This window comes from Solanum tuberosum, unplaced genomic scaffold, assembly GCF_000226075.1.
Source record: "Solanum tuberosum cultivar DM 1-3 516 R44 unplaced genomic scaffold, SolTub_3.0 scf00191, whole genome shotgun sequence".
Lineage (NCBI taxonomy): Eukaryota > Viridiplantae > Streptophyta > Magnoliopsida > Solanales > Solanaceae > Solanum > Solanum tuberosum.
In genome coordinates this window covers 859,688-875,203 of record NW_006239117.1, presented here as the reverse complement: position 1 = coordinate 875,203, position 15,516 = coordinate 859,688, and the positions used below count along the sequence as shown (strand labels likewise).

The window sequence follows — 15,516 nt, the reverse complement described above, 5'->3', positions numbered from 1 at the left end:
GTTCTGGTCTAATATCTCTCTTGTTTCAGGCACTTCAATACTTGCTTAAACTTTGTAGTCATCCTCTGCTCGTGTTTGGGGAGAGAGTTTCAGAATCTCTCTCATCTGTTGTGTCAGAGCTCTTCTCTCCTGGTTCTGACATTGTTTCAGAACTCCATCAACTCCACCACTCTCCCAAACTAGTCGCCTTGCAGGAGATCCTTTCAGAGTGTGGAATTGGTGTTGATTCAGGTTCTGAAGGCACTATTTGTGTGGGACAGCACAGAGTCCTGATATTTGCACAGCATAAGGTAATGCCTTGAGCTTCTCAAGTTACTTTGTGATATATTCTGTTCCTGTATTGGCCTGAAATTTAACCCGAATCATGCAGGCCTTGTTGGACATCATTGAGAGAGACCTGTTTCAAAATCATATGAAGAAGTAAGAATTGTTCTATCCTGTTTTTTTAGTTCTTGTAACTTCCTTTTGAATTAAACTGAACCTACCTACATATCCATTTCCAATGAATATCTGTGACACGTACTTTCAGAGGCTGTGAGGAATCTTTTTAATATATTTCTTGGGTTATCATGTGGACGGATTCTTGGTTGTCATGATTAGGTTTTTGGATATTAGGGGCTAGTACCAGTATGTTGTGAACCATCTATGTTGCAACAATTTATAGTGGCAATTTGCTTTTACATAAACATATAGGTTATATATTGACCTAAGTTGCTCGGACTCTTCACATTCAGTGCCACACCCGTGTTGACACGACATGGGTGTGGATGTGGGATCCGTACCCGATCTGATCAACTGATTTTGGGTACTTTGACCTAAATCGACGGAGCAACTCCGGATTGATGCAATGGTTTCAGTAATAAAACAAAAGCTAAGGTGAAATTGAATGAAAAATGGAATACATTGTATATAGAAATTTCGGTGTCACTCCTTTTCCTTCATCTCCTTTCAGGATTCTCCTCTTACCAATATTTTCTCCTCAAGCTTTCCACATAATATCTCATAATTTAGTATAACTCTACGTTTAGATATTTGAATTATTTTTAGCCGAATCCCCGCATCCGTATCCACAAGTCTTAAAATTTAGATCATGAAGGATCCAGCGTCTAGATCCACACCTATATCGGACACCTGCACCCAAGTCTGAGCAACTTAGATATTGACTTTAACATTTTTTTTGGAGGAAGACATAAGAAAGGGTGTTTGACCGAAATTTCCCTTTTGTTTCACCCAAACTTGAACTTCATCCTTACAATATTTCAATTAACTGAAAACAGCCTTCCAAGTTTTTCAAATTTGACCAAAAACATCCCTCTGTTAATTCTTACTATCCATTCCTAACGCAAGTTTAATCACCTGACCTTTTCCTCTCTTCTTTCCTTGTGAGTTTAAATAGAACGTCTCTTTGTTAAGTTATGTATCCATTTCTAATTCTAATGGAAGTTAAGCTCATTTGTCTTTCTCCCGTTTGGACAAGTTCTCCATCCTCCAAAAGAACATAATAATTACAATACCAGCTATCTCAAAAGTCTTCTCCAGCGAAATCTTCATCTTCTGTCATTTTCTTCGCCATGATCTTTTGCCTTAATATAACAGGATGATTAAATAATAATGTGGTATAAATTCTGGGATTGCTTATACTGGAAATAAAATTTCAGCCAATCATAAGATTAAAGTCATATAAGTTGTTCGATATATGTGCCTGGGAGAGAAAGACATAAGCGGCCCCATAAACTTGTTGGCTAAAGTCATAGCGGCCCCTTAAACTTGTCCACATCTTTCATTTTTACACCTTAATAGACTTCTTTTCTTATTAGACACTCCAATCTTAACAAATGTGTACCTATTAAGCACCTCGCGTTAATGTGTCACTGTTATAGTCATATAGTGTTATTTTTCAATTTACTTCTTCTTTCTTCTTTCTCATTTATATTTTAAAAAAAATTGTTTCCCCCTTCTTCTTCTTTCAAGTCTACCAGAGACCACCATTTTTTAGCAACCGTCACCTCCATTGTAACTTCTTCTCCATGAAAATTCATTGGATCACTTCTATTTTTCATTAAGTTTGCATTCTCAATCTCCGTTGATGAATTTTTATCAACAAGAACTCCAAAGGATGTACGCTAACATTTCAATGGTGGCCCGGTGACAGGTTTAGATGGTGGATGAAGAAGAAAGAGATTCTTGGGGAGGAATAAGAAGGGGAGGGGAAGACCTGGGGAAAAAATTAGGTGGCTTGGGGGATGTCAATGGGAAGGGGTGACACTGATAGGGAAGAAGGGAGGGGCGATTCTGATGGGGAGGAAGGGTAAAGTTGGGTGGATAGGATTTCGTTTTTTTTTTGTTGAAATATTTTTTTAATTTGGTAAATTGTTTTTTTTCAACTCAAAATTAATTTTCTGACAACTTTTTTAGGCCTTTATGCGACGTGTCATCATTTCATTTTTTCCTTTGCCACACTTCCCGATAGTGAGTTGAATGTGCTGTGTTATTTGGACCAGTAGTCATTTTCTGTTTAATAGGTACATATGTGTTAAGGTTGGAGTGTCTAAGAGGAAAAAATGTCTGTTGAGGTGTCAAAATAAAAGATGCAGACAAGTTTAGGGGTCTGCTTATGATTTTAGCCTTTCTTGTTTTATTATGTTTTTGACTCTAGCTGGTTCCAAGTCATGACTGTGTTCATCAAAATGAGCTGCTACTTCAGTCAAATATCATACAGTTTCTACCATGTTACTTTGTTAAACCTGGAAAGTTCTGACCTTCATGTAAGCACTATGATCTGTTGCACCTGGAAATTCTTTTGTTAACTTCCAGTCATTTTTGGTATTCAAGATCGTCTCGGGATATAAATTGGACTTTGTATGCCATATATTAACTTTCACAATTAATAGTTTTGCTAGTGCACATGCGAAGGTCTTGGAACTGGAAAAAACAGGTAGAGGATCAGTGATGGGCCTACTTTAATCAAACGCTGCCTTGAAGTATTTGAGTTCGTTCCTTATGCTTTGAAACTCAGTAGCTAAAGAGATTTTCTTCCCTTTTTGAGCAGTGTTACTTACTTGAGGCTGGATGGGTCAGTTGAACCAGAAAAGCGCTTTGACATTGTGAAAGCCTTCAATTCGGATCCTACTATAGACGTTTTATTGCTTACTACACATGGTATGATTCTACATTTTGGCATGGTTGTAATACAGTTGAAGACTTGTGCTCATGTACAAATACTTCTTGCAGTTGGTGGGCTTGGTTTGAACCTGACATCAGCTGATACCCTTGTGTTCATGGAGCATGACTGGAATCCAATGCGAGATCACCAGGTATAGAGATTTAGCCTTTTCTTTGCAGTTTTTTCCCCTGAATATTGTCCAGAACCATAAGCCACATAATTCTATATCTCATTTTTAGCCCAGTAAAGGCAAAAAGTACTTACAATCACTAGGTTTTGGTTTCCTTTTGTGGTTTGGGGAATGGGGGGAAATTTTGCATGGTAGGTATGAGAAAGTCTCTCTTTCTTTCTCTCTACAACTAATTTTGGATCTTATGTCGAGGTAATGTGTTATGAGAAAGTCTCTCTTTCTCTCTCTACAACTAATTTTGGATCTTATGTCGAGGTTATGTGTTTCTTGCCTCTTGATTGACTTTGTTTTACTGTTTCTTTGGTTATCAATTTCCCTGGATTATTGTAAGGAGGGAGAGAGTTTATTCAAGTTCTTATTTATTTTAGGTGTTCTGCTTCTTAGATGGCAAGACCAAGTCTGCGATTAAGTATGGAGGTTATTTGTTATTTGCTATCCATCCATATCCCTACTTCTCCCATGCCTGAAGAATGACTTATCGAGCATACGTAATAATTTGGTAATCTACCTCCCAATTTTAATCACAATATTGGAAACAATATTATTAATAGAATAAGTGAAAAACTAGAAAGAACCCAAGGGGTGTGGAGACCCATGAGGTCTCAGGTTCAGTTTCCAACAAAGGCAAAAACAGTTGCCCTATTCATTGTTACTGTAAAATTAGTCTTAAATGATGCTGATTAGTTTTTGGTGTTACTTTTGAGGATTTGGTACTTATCAATCCTAATTTTAAGACAATACGGACGTATTTGCCAAATTTATGGTTATCTTGTATATTGATTTACTTCTTGCAGATAATACATATCTATGTTGGGTTGTTAGATGTGGAGTTAATATATTGCAAGTTGTTGATGTTCTGCTGCGTTTATCTAGTCAGGCATTCTTTCTTGTTGAATCTTCTCATGTCCTGCTTGCTCAAGATGATATGGAAAAGCAGGATAACTTATTTATATCCTTTTGTAGGCTATGGATCGAGCTCACAGGTTGGGCCAGCGAAAAGTTGTAAATGTTCATCGTCTCATTATGCGAGGAACCTTGGAAGAAAAAGTAATGAGTCTCCAAAGGTTCAAAGTATCTGTTGCCAATGCAGTGATCAATTCAGAGAATGCAAGTTTGAAAACGATGAATACAGACCAGTTACTTGATCTATTTACTTCGGCTGAAAGCAAAAAGGTGATTTAGCACTCAGCTTTGAATCTATAATCTCTATCTATTCCTTTAGAATTTGAGATGCATGTATGCTATTTAACTTACAAATGCCGAATATTCTCAGGGAGCTGGTAGATCCAAAAGAACTGATGAAAAATCTGACGTGGACTCAATCTTGCCACGTAGTGGGAAGGGATTGAAAGCCATTCTCGGAGGATTGGAGGAGCTTTGGGATCAGTCACAATACACAGAGGAGTATAACCTGGGCCAGTTCTTAGCAAAGCTTAATGGTTAATTATTTCTCCGCGCACATTGCATTGGAGGAGTATGCTGAACAAGGAGATGATGCAGCTGTGCGTTCCATGTACAAAGTGTACATTCTTTGAGTCTGCCCACAATTTTGACGATTAGAGGTAGTTCTCTTTTTCCTATTTTATATTGTTTTCGTTTTTATTTTTCGTGATAATTCTAGACAGGGAATTACATTTTTGGACTCCATTGACATAGAATAGTTTATAGCGGAGCACAGTTGTGGGATGGCACAGATGATGCCCCTGTTAGGAAAGCTGACATTTGTAAATCTTGGATGATGTAAATACATTCAGCTTTTCTTTATTCGAAAAATGAATGTTGGTTTCATTATGACATCTTGTGTTTTCTTCAAGTTTTTTGTTAAATCACATTTTCAAGTAGTAGCTCTTTTTTCCAACATTTTTGCTGTTTCAACTGTATACAAAGGTGTAGAACTGTCAACAATTTGACAGTGATGAAGATATATGAAGTTGTAAAGGATAAAATAAGGTGACAACACGATTACATATCAAATCGGTCATTACACAAAATGAGACTTTGTTATTACCTAATGACAAATTTAATGATATGATAAAATTTAAGTAGCAATCAAAACAAATATTGTATCTAAACTAACACAATACAATAAGTAACAACAACCCAAACAAGCTATAAGAGAATTGGATTAAACAAAATCCAGAAGATACCCTGAAAAAAATAATGGAATTTGCTATCTTGAACATAAGACAAGTTATATAATCTAATAGTATGAAATATGTTATTATAGGAAAAAAAAAAATACTCAAAAAGGAAATAAAAAGAGAAAGAAAAATACCAATTAAAAAAAAGACGGAAAGGTAACATACAATGGATTTTACACTTGCATGAACCACAAATAAATAGAAGAAAGAAAGTATTTTTAAGTACTGAATTATATTTAACCACATATTCTTGGTACAGTCCAAGTTTGTGGCCTTAACATCTTTTCATCACCATTCAAAGCCATATACTTTTCCCAATCATCAAGTGCCATAGTTAAGTCATGCATTTTATTACCAATTCCAATACAACAATTTGCATGCATTGTGCAAACAAGATTAAGATCTTTACTTGGCTCACAAAATCCTCCAAAAAAAGCTGTATCCAAGAACCTAATTTTCAATCCAATATCTTTGATGAATGGGTTGTATTTGATCATGTTGAGCACATCTTGATCATGTTTTCCTGGATAAGCCTCTCTTGCTTTGTACCAAAATTTGTAAAATTGAATGGTACGTTCATTTGATTTGACATAATTGAAACCTCCATTTGGTGAATTGTCTAAGTTTGTTGAGTCAAACCAGTAATGATCACAAGCAATTTGGAAATCGGCGTCCGGGTAAAAATGTGCAAATGGTTGTCGAAACCATAATATATCAGCATCCTAAATCGACAAACACACACAAAAAAATAACCTTTTATAGCTAGCATTATTATTATATAAAGCAATACACACACATAGTTCCCAAAGTAGAAATAAAATCAATGTGAGATGATATTGGTGAAACTTGTTTTTTCTAGGAAAATCATTCTCCTCATTTTTTAAGGAATTTATTTTTCTAGAAAAAACATTTTGACCAACCAAACGCAAGACAATTGAAAAGCATTTTCTCCATACCAACACACTCATAATGGATGACATGTTCTTGAAGCCACTTTGAACTAATTTTTTTGGTTAGCTAGTTCACCAATTATGGTTAGGAATTATTAGTATTTTTTTTGGTGATATGATAGTCTAATGATTTTCTTTCATGGTTGGTATACATAGAAGTAAAACTATTAAGATTTAATACATAGACTACTCTTTATATTTGTTAGTAGATTTCATTTAGACATTCAAATTACGCTTGTTTCAATTGAACACTTGAACATATGATGAAGTATTTCCATTAGACACTTTCGGTTCAAATTTTGAAAAAGCTTTTGCGCGTGTTCTCATTTGTCCATTATGTGAACAAGTTAACCACTTAAAATATGTCACCTCCTTTAATTATATGCATCAACCTCAATAAGTCATAAAACTACAAATATGTTCTTATTGAAGTTGATACGTATAATTAAAGGAGATGACACATTTTAAGTATTGTTTTTTTCAAAATTTGAATCGAAATGTAGTCTTATAGGAATATTTTATAATATATTCAGCGGCATCAATTGAAATAAGTCTTAATTCAAGTGTCTAATTGAAATTTAGTGACTACTAATGTTAATGACAAAGTGAAGGGAAGAGTACATACTGTGAAAATGAAGTTATATCCCATCTCAAGAACATTTCTTAGAAAATCAATCCTTCTCCACATCATCTTCAAATAATCATCACTCATAAAATGTGCTTCACCAGAGAAATCAACATCTTTTGTAGTGAGTGCATAGCAATGAACTTGTTTTTTCTCCAAACATCTTGAATATGCTGTTTGGTCCAAACATGCAACTAAAACATGTTTCAATAGTGATGTTGTTTGGTTCCCAACTCTAAAACTTTTCAAAAAAACATCAAATATTGAGTTTGGTTCTGTCCATGCTGCATTTAATGTTGTTATTATCACTGTTTTGTCTCCCATTGCTGCTTTTTCCAACACTTCCTCTAACTTGCTTTTTTGCTTCTTATCCTGAATGAAAATATACACATATTTTTTTAATGATTTAAAAATAATGTGAAGAAATTTTAAATGAATTTTCTAGTTAAATTACAAGGTTTGAAAACTGTCTCTCTACCTATGAGAAGAAGTAAGGTCGTGGTCTACATACTCTCTCTATCTTTTTTAGATTCTACTTTGTGAGATTTATTAAGTATGTTGTTGTTGTTAGTTACAAGGTCCGTTATAATAAATATTTGGGATAAAATGTGTCGATGTCTTTGAGTGATTTAGTTTTAAAATATTTGTCGAATTTATAGATTGTGTATACGAGAAAATGACCAAAATGGTCCTTAATATATGAGGGTTGGAGATTTTTAGTCCTTTATATATATCATCTTATTGAAATAGTCCTTAATGTATACAAAAAGATGACTATTTTGATCCTTAACCTAAAACTAACCATACAAGTGAAAAAATTCTGTTAAACTTAACAGTGGATAGCACAAAATTATCCTTTTCTCCCTCAGTTCTCTCTTTCACCACCATTAGAGGGGATGCTCCATTTTCAATTTTTTGGTCCTTTATATATATCATCTTATTGAAATAGTCCTTAATGTATACAAAAAGATGACTATTTTGATCCTTAACCTAAAACTAACCATACAAGTGAAAAAATTCTGTTAAACTTAACAGTGGATAGCACAAAATTATCCTTTTCTCCCTCAGTTCTCTCTTTCACCACCATTAGAGGGGATGCTCCATTTTCAATTCACCCACTTGTCATATTCTTGTAAATATATATATATATACACACACTACACTCATTTGTTAGTTCCCCTCTAAAATAATAATCCCCAGCAACTCCCATTTTTAGACACAAAAAAATTCGATCCATTAAAATAAATATGAACTAAGTAAATTAGATAAAACACCCATTTCTCTTTTAGGAGATCTCGATAAGTAAACTCTTTTCAAGACTAATAACTTTTTTATGTATTTGTTTTTTATTTCGCTGTTGACATTAAAGGGTGAAAACGGAATGGATAAAGGTGAAAAATAGAATCTTAAAATATTCTTTGAGATTTGAAAATTTGGTTTTGAAAAGGAGGGTAATGGAGAGAAAAATAAATCAATTGAAAGTTGCAGCAGAAGAAAGAAGATTGAGGAAGAAGAAAGAAGATTGAGGGAGAAGAGGTTTTCCACGTGGCAATTTTGTGGGACCCACAGTTAAGTTTAACAAAAAGTATCACTTGCATAGTTAGTTTTAGGGTTAAAGACTAAAATAGTCATATTTTTATATACATTAAAGACTATTTTAGTAAGGTAATATATATAAAAGACCAAGAATATTCAAGCCCCATATATAAAGGACCATTTTGATCATTTTCTTTAAATTTAAGTATAAGTATGCATGTACTATATATACATAATGTACCTAGAATATGCATACCTATACATACAATATACATAATGACTGTTAGATTTGTATATTTCGATCAATGACAATTACTAAGTTTGGCCAAATTGACCTAACTATATACATATTGATAAGACGCGTGACATAATTTGTGGAATATTATGATGCAAAATTAAAAAATTTAAATGTGTACCCTACAATAAAGTTATTTACCTCGAGGGACAAAAAATAAAAAACCAACACCAAATAGTGACAAAAGTGCAAATGACCCAAATAGCTCTCTATTGTGATTTTTTTATATACAGAGCTCAAATCGAAAAACTCCAATTAATTTAGTGTTTGACAATAGATTATGAATCAAATTTTGAAAATTTATCTTCAAATATCTGTTCGATCATTAAATTTGATCAGATTATGACCGTCAAATATTTTCATATTTTTAGGAAAAAGTTCACTTCACTTACAAAAATTTAAATATTTTTCAAGTAAAAAGCATATCCAAACATAACTTTAAAACTCAAATTTTCGGAATTAACGAGCTAAAAAATAATCTCACATTAAACAATTTATATGAGGCGTTAAATTTCAATTTCAAAATCTATAACCAAACGACAGCTAAATATAAGATATTTGATCCATCATTTCATCTCAACCCAATGTGGATGTCCATTTTACTTTCAGTCTACAATAATGCCCTGTCAAATATGGTTGGCCCTTTAATTTTTGGAAATTTTATTTGGTAATTAGCAGCTGGCAATATGACAAAAGATTTCAAGTTGTATTTGAAGAAGACATTATAATAATTGCATATATAGTGGCCTAAATATTTGCTATTAGTCAATTTTGGAAAATTCTTCTGCTACTTTTTTGTGTAAAAAAAAGACATCTTTGTAGTTGTGGTCCTTTTCAAAAATCCAGGACCATTAAAAAAATAAATTTTATTGGGGCAGTCACATTGTGAGATTGACGTATCTCATTGTTTAATAATACTTAAAATTAATTTTGGTGACTCGTTAGGTATGTACAGTTCGACCAACTAATTTACTAATATAATCATAATATACATAATATATACACTATTAATGGATATAATGTATGTTAGAAAATAATTTTTATATCTCAAAAATAAATTCTATTTAATTTGTCATTTGCTAAATAGAGTTGATAGATAAATTGGAATTCTTGCATTCAATTCGTTTGACTACATTTAATTAGCCTTAATGGCTTAGCCCTCTTTAAGATAAATACTCTTTAATTTAATTCTTCATTGGGAATTTCGCAATAAATTATTCTTCAATGTTAATTGGGAGTGGGGACATTCTTTTGCTACATCAGAATGTTAAAACTTAAAAGAATCGATTTGGACGGGCTTATTGCTTTTGATTCATAAGTTAAAAATTATAACTTAAGATTTCTAATTTATAATTTTTGGCATAAAAAAAGTGCTAATTATAAACAGTTTTTTAAAATTTATCCAAAATACTTACAATATATTTTAACTTAAAAATATTTAAAATAAGTCAACCCAAACAAACTTTTTTGTCCATTATTATTGGTTGTATAATCTTCTTTGGATTTACTTTCCTAGACCTAGAAGATGAAGTATAATCCTTCCTCCTATATTATCTTGTGTTTAGTTTTCATTCTGTTAATCTTTGTTATCATATGTGCTCGTAGTTTTATACTAGAAGAATTTGTTAAATCTCGAGGGATATATTTATATATTGGGTGAAATATTCTTAAGAACAATATCTTTGACACATCTCAAACTTTGAGGAAATTCTCTATAAATTTTGTAATCAAATATTTTTCATAAGATTTACAATAAAATATACGCTATCTAATATACTTTTGTACATAAACTACATGACCATATAGCTTAGAGCGGTATTTTTATCCCTAGAATTAATAATTATGTACAACAATAGCATTGTTAGTTGAATTTTATTCCACTAATAAAGAAAGAGACGATATTTCTCTTAAATTAAAAATTAGGGTGTGAAATGAATTCTAGTTATTAATAAAAACAGTTAGAGAGAGATTTCGTCAAGGAAATAGGAAGCATAGTCATATATTATTTTAACAAAATAGATCTTCCAATATAAACATTGAAATTCTTTTTTTTTTTTTTGTTTCCATCCGATGTTCGAAATTCATTCGGGAGTGACGCTCACAACATGATTTTCTACGTACCCAAGGTTCAAACCCGAGACCTCTGACTAAGGGTGAAACAGTTCCATCACTGCACCACAATATGGTACAATCCATATTGGTATAAATATTGAAATTCTACTATGTATTTATTTTTTATTTTTTACTTGATCTAGAATATTGACAAGTTGGGCCATACATTGAAAAGTCTGCTATTTTTTACGTAGATTATTCTTCTTAATTAGGGAATGCGTGAAGGATTATAATATATATAATTTTTAATGACTTATTGAAGAGAAAATTGGTTGATTTGAGCTTGTTCTTCAAGCATTAATTGATTGATTTGAGAAGATTGTTCATCAATGGAATAGTAAAGCATGTTCATTTATTATTATTATTATTATTATTATTAAAATAGATCTTTCAATATAATTTTTGAAAGTCTACGAGACGTACAATTTCTTTTCGTTATAATTATTTATTGGCAATTCTTACGCATGATTAATTGATTTGATATGGAGCCGTTTGGATTGACTTTAAAAAAATAGTTTTCAAGTCAAAAATAAAAAATCAAACTTAAATGACTTTTAAGTCAAAAAATACAAAGTAGGGAGAAATCTACTTTTGGTTTTTGACTTATTTTAAGTCATTTTAAACTTATTTTAAGTTATTTTTAACCTCATGCCAAACACTTCCTAATTTATTTCAAGTCTACTTATTTTAAGTTATTTTTATATTTGTTAAACACTTTCAAAAGTCAAACACTGATTTAAAAGTAGGTTTGACCAACTTTTAAGCCAATTCAAACACCCTTTATGAGGTGATTTTTAATAATAGTACTCTTCTGTCTCAAATTATGTGGTGATTTTTAAATTAGAAGTCTCACATTATTTGTCATTTTAAAATCATGAAAAAATTAATTTATTTTTTTTACCCTTCATAGTAATTATGCTTGAAGACTAAAAATATCACAATAGTAAAATAAATTCAATAAAAAATTATATCTCAAAATACAACTAAAAAAATTTAATAATAAAAAACTCAATTTTTTAAAGAAATACGTAAAAGAAAAATAAAACACATAATTTGAAACGGAAGGGAGTAACAACTTGTGCTACGTTGAAAAGTCTTCTTATTTTCTTACGTATATTATTCTTCTTTGGAAATGCGTGAAGAATATTCATTCTTATTAGCACTTTTTTCCACTTCTTCTAATTGGTTGATTTAATAGATGTGACATTTATATTTTAAAAATAATAATAATGACCTTAAAAGTCTTTTTTTTTTATCACTCAATTTTGCAGAATCAAATATATAGATTCATGAAGATAAATTTTCTAAAACTAGAGGACGTTATCAACCATATATAGTGTCAATAATGGATTAATCAGTAAATAATATAAAGAAATTAAGGATGATAATGAAAGTTAATTCAGATTTGGTTGTAATTAATTGGGATTTAATTAGCACGTACGTTCATCAATTTATCTAAGTAAATGCATTTATTTGAGAAAGAAATAATCATTTATTGTATAATCTTTTCAAGAAGTTTTAGTTATTATTTTTTTAATTTTCAAAAGAGGTTTTATCATGAAGAATTGTTTGAGGTTGTTCTTAATTCATTCGCTCACAAACATGATTTCAACTGTGTCAGCAATTTATGTCTAATAGATACACACACAATAGTAAAGTTTTTTAATAAGAACAAGTTCAAGTTCTAAAAGATGCAGACAACTTCAAAGGACCGCGAAGAGATAACTAATTACTTTATTGGCCAAAAAAATATAAATAAAAAGAAGAAAACTTACTTTTGAAACATTTGCAGTCCTACTATTATAGCCATGAAGCAAATTTCCAGCTGCCGAGCCATTTGTGTTTACATAGTTCGAGTCAGAAGCAAATGAAGGAACATGTTTATATGAGTGATTAGGAAAGAATTGGAGAGGGTTATTATTAGAAGAGTGATAAAGAAGGAGAGATGAAAGGGTAATTCCGATAAACAAGAGAAAAACCTTCACAACGTTACGTAAAGAAATTATTTGTTGATGGTGGTGCTGGTGGATGCCACTAGGTTCATTCAACAATTTCTCTTCATCATCTAAGTTGTTGTTGATTCCTCCTCCCTCTAGATTTGCCATTAATATTTCTTGTTGGAGAGTTGATTTCTTTTGGCAATACAAATGATCTATATATATATACTCCATGTCTTAGTCAACTATCACTTAATATTCTCTTTTCTAAATTAACTTTCAGATATTTTGAGAGTAAATTTTATAAGTTTATCCATAAATATATTTATTCTTAATAATTTATGTAATTATAAAATTTAATTACATTTTTAAAATGTAATCTTTATTCAAATTTTCAAAATTAGATTTTTGTACCTTCCACTCATGAAACTTCAATTTTAAAAATTATTTTTGTCCTACTGTAACTAACCAAAAAAAAGAAATTACCAGATAATTGGATCAACAACAAGTCACATTATAGGGGTCCTAGTGATGATGCCACTATATATATATATATATGTCCCTCCGTTTAAATTAAGGATAAATCAGTACCAAAATATGATAGTAAGGTTATAATTAAACGAGTGTACTCATGAAATGTAGGGTATATTTAAATAATTTTGAATAGTATAAGCATATTTCATTTGGTAACAGAGTTATCTAATATCTGTTACTGATGAAAGATAACATGTATCCTATGAAATTAGTCAAAGTGGGGGGAAAGCTAATTCAGACACCATAGTCATAATTTATTTTTTTGAGTCTATTCATTTTATTTATATTGAAAATTGTTTTTTTTTGTTTTATTTTTCAAAACGAGGGTAGGGGAAGGGGAATGGTGGAGGAGATTACAAGGTGAAATATTGAATCCTTACTTATCAACAAGGTAAAATTTTAGATAGTCAACTGACTAAACTACTACGATTTTCCTATATTATATTGAAATTTGTACTTTTATCTATTTTATTTTTTTCCCCAAGTACAGTAGTACAATTTCTTTGTTGAAAATGACCATATCAACCAGTTGGGCAAGTGCATTAGAAAATGATAATTATCACAGGAGGACTCCAAATAGACCTGTCTAGCTTAATCACTAATTACCAACCAAAATTCTTCTTACTAATTTAGCACATAAAAAATATTAATTAATACTTGGATTCTAAGAGCCCAATTTACTACATTTCTTCAATTTAATTTCTATCTAATTATCCTTACACTGAAAAGGCTTTTTTACTTTACTGTATATTCGTCGAGTTCAATTCAAGGTATACTTTGCTTCTTTTTTTTCAAGTAGCTTTTTCTTACGGCTATTTAGCTAGTGGGGCATTGGTCATTTAGTTTTAGACAAAATCTTCAATTTTTTTACTTTGATTTGAATACACATATATGTTTATGTTTATCTATGTAATTAATCATTAATAATTTGATGAGATATATAATTGATTAAGTTAATCAAAACATTAATGATGACAAGAAGCTGTCTCAAACACATTAAACAAAAGAGGGAAGATATTTCATAGGCAACATTAATAATGGTTCTGACTATCGAGGTTTATGATTAGATAGATAAAGATCTGACTATTAACCACAACAAATTTCACTGGTTGTTTCAGTTTTTTTTTGGGATGGCTATTCAGTAGATGATCATCTTTGTGTTTTTCTTACGACTTATGGATCTTATTACGATCTAAAGAATTTTTTTGAGTGAGTTAATTTTTTTTGAGAAAATGTTAGATCATGATCTAATATTTTGTAAGGTTAAGATAAAAATAAATGACAAAATATAAATAGTAATATTAAAAGGGTATTTGCATAAATGAACTATTTAATTAATAGTTTCGAATTTGACTTTGAAATGGAAAAAATTCCATAAGAAATACCTTCCCATTTAATGGATCTTATTCAAAGTCTAATGTTTTCCCATCTTGTTTTCACTTCTTTGCTATATAATTCTCCAATAAGAATTACATATATTTTTAATTTCATTTATATTTTTCAACTTTTACAGGTTCAACTGCAAGTACTACTTCCTAAAGCCAGAGAAAAGAATTTTTTTAAATGAACTAAACAAAAATATGTCACTTAAATTAAAACACGGTGAATACACATCTTGTCCTCTTTCACTATTAAAGGGAAATAAAAATGTAAATTTTGTTAGGGGAATATATGAGGTTACCGTTGACTTTATTACTAACAAAAAAAAAAAAATTAAAAAAAGGTTTAGAGAAAAAGAAGGTTTATAAGACACGTTACACCAAGTCATTTGTATTTAAGACGTGTTACTAAATTCTTTATTATAAGAAATAGACACCATTTTGCGGTTGATTGGTTTATTATTTTTACAATAATATTAATAACAGTCAACGTTATTCTTCTTATATGAAAAATAGAGTGGTTCAATTAATCATAATAAAATATCTTTGCGTCAATAAGGGGAGTCTTAGCACAATTTAAGTCATATTGTATTAGAATAAATTATTTATTTAATGTCTCTTAAAATGCGATCCTTTTTCGAATCTTGGGTCGCT

General features: G+C 30.9%; 2 protein-coding genes across 4 annotated transcripts in view; one reads left to right on the top strand and one right to left on the bottom strand.

Annotated features, from left to right (window-relative positions):
* LOC102591585 (TATA-binding protein-associated factor BTAF1) overlaps window positions 1-5,149 on the top strand; it is a 35,256-nt gene extending 30,107 nt beyond the window's left edge. For all 3 annotated transcript variants that reach the window (XM_006355170.2, XM_015312242.1, XM_015312243.1), the window contains 6 exons: window positions 30-290; window positions 371-420; window positions 3,050-3,159; window positions 3,232-3,314; window positions 4,317-4,526; window positions 4,627-5,149. In XM_006355170.2, coding sequence (XP_006355232.1) covers window positions 30-290; window positions 371-420; window positions 3,050-3,159; window positions 3,232-3,314; window positions 4,317-4,526; window positions 4,627-4,797 — 885 coding nt within the window. In that variant the 3' untranslated portion in view covers window positions 4,798-5,149. The remainder of the gene's footprint in view (window positions 1-29; window positions 291-370; window positions 421-3,049; window positions 3,160-3,231; window positions 3,315-4,316; window positions 4,527-4,626) is intronic.
* A 496-nt stretch (window positions 5,150-5,645) lies between these two features.
* LOC102591257 (uncharacterized protein At4g15970-like) lies at window positions 5,646-13,170 on the bottom strand. The gene is made up of 3 exons (XM_006355169.2): window positions 12,788-13,170; window positions 7,070-7,441; window positions 5,646-6,216 (listed from the first exon to the last, which is right to left on the bottom strand). Exons 1-3 carry the CDS (start codon window positions 13,115-13,117, stop codon window positions 5,731-5,733), a joined length of 1,188 nt encoding a protein of 395 aa, XP_006355231.1. The 5' UTR covers window positions 13,118-13,170; the 3' UTR covers window positions 5,646-5,730.
* Between the last annotated feature and the right edge of the window lie 2,346 nt (window positions 13,171-15,516).

Coding starts and splice junctions, on each gene's coding strand:
- LOC102591257 (XM_006355169.2), bottom strand. CDS start 13,117: ATGGCAAATCTAGAGGGAGGAGGAATCAACAACAACTTAGATGATGAA. Junction 7,442..12,787: donor GGACTGCAAATGTTTCAAAA/GTAAGTTTTCTT, acceptor ATTTTCATTCAG/GATAAGAAGCAAAAAAGCAA. Junction 6,217..7,069: donor GATATAACTTCATTTTCACA/GTATGTACTCTT, acceptor TTGTCGATTTAG/GATGCTGATATATTATGGTT.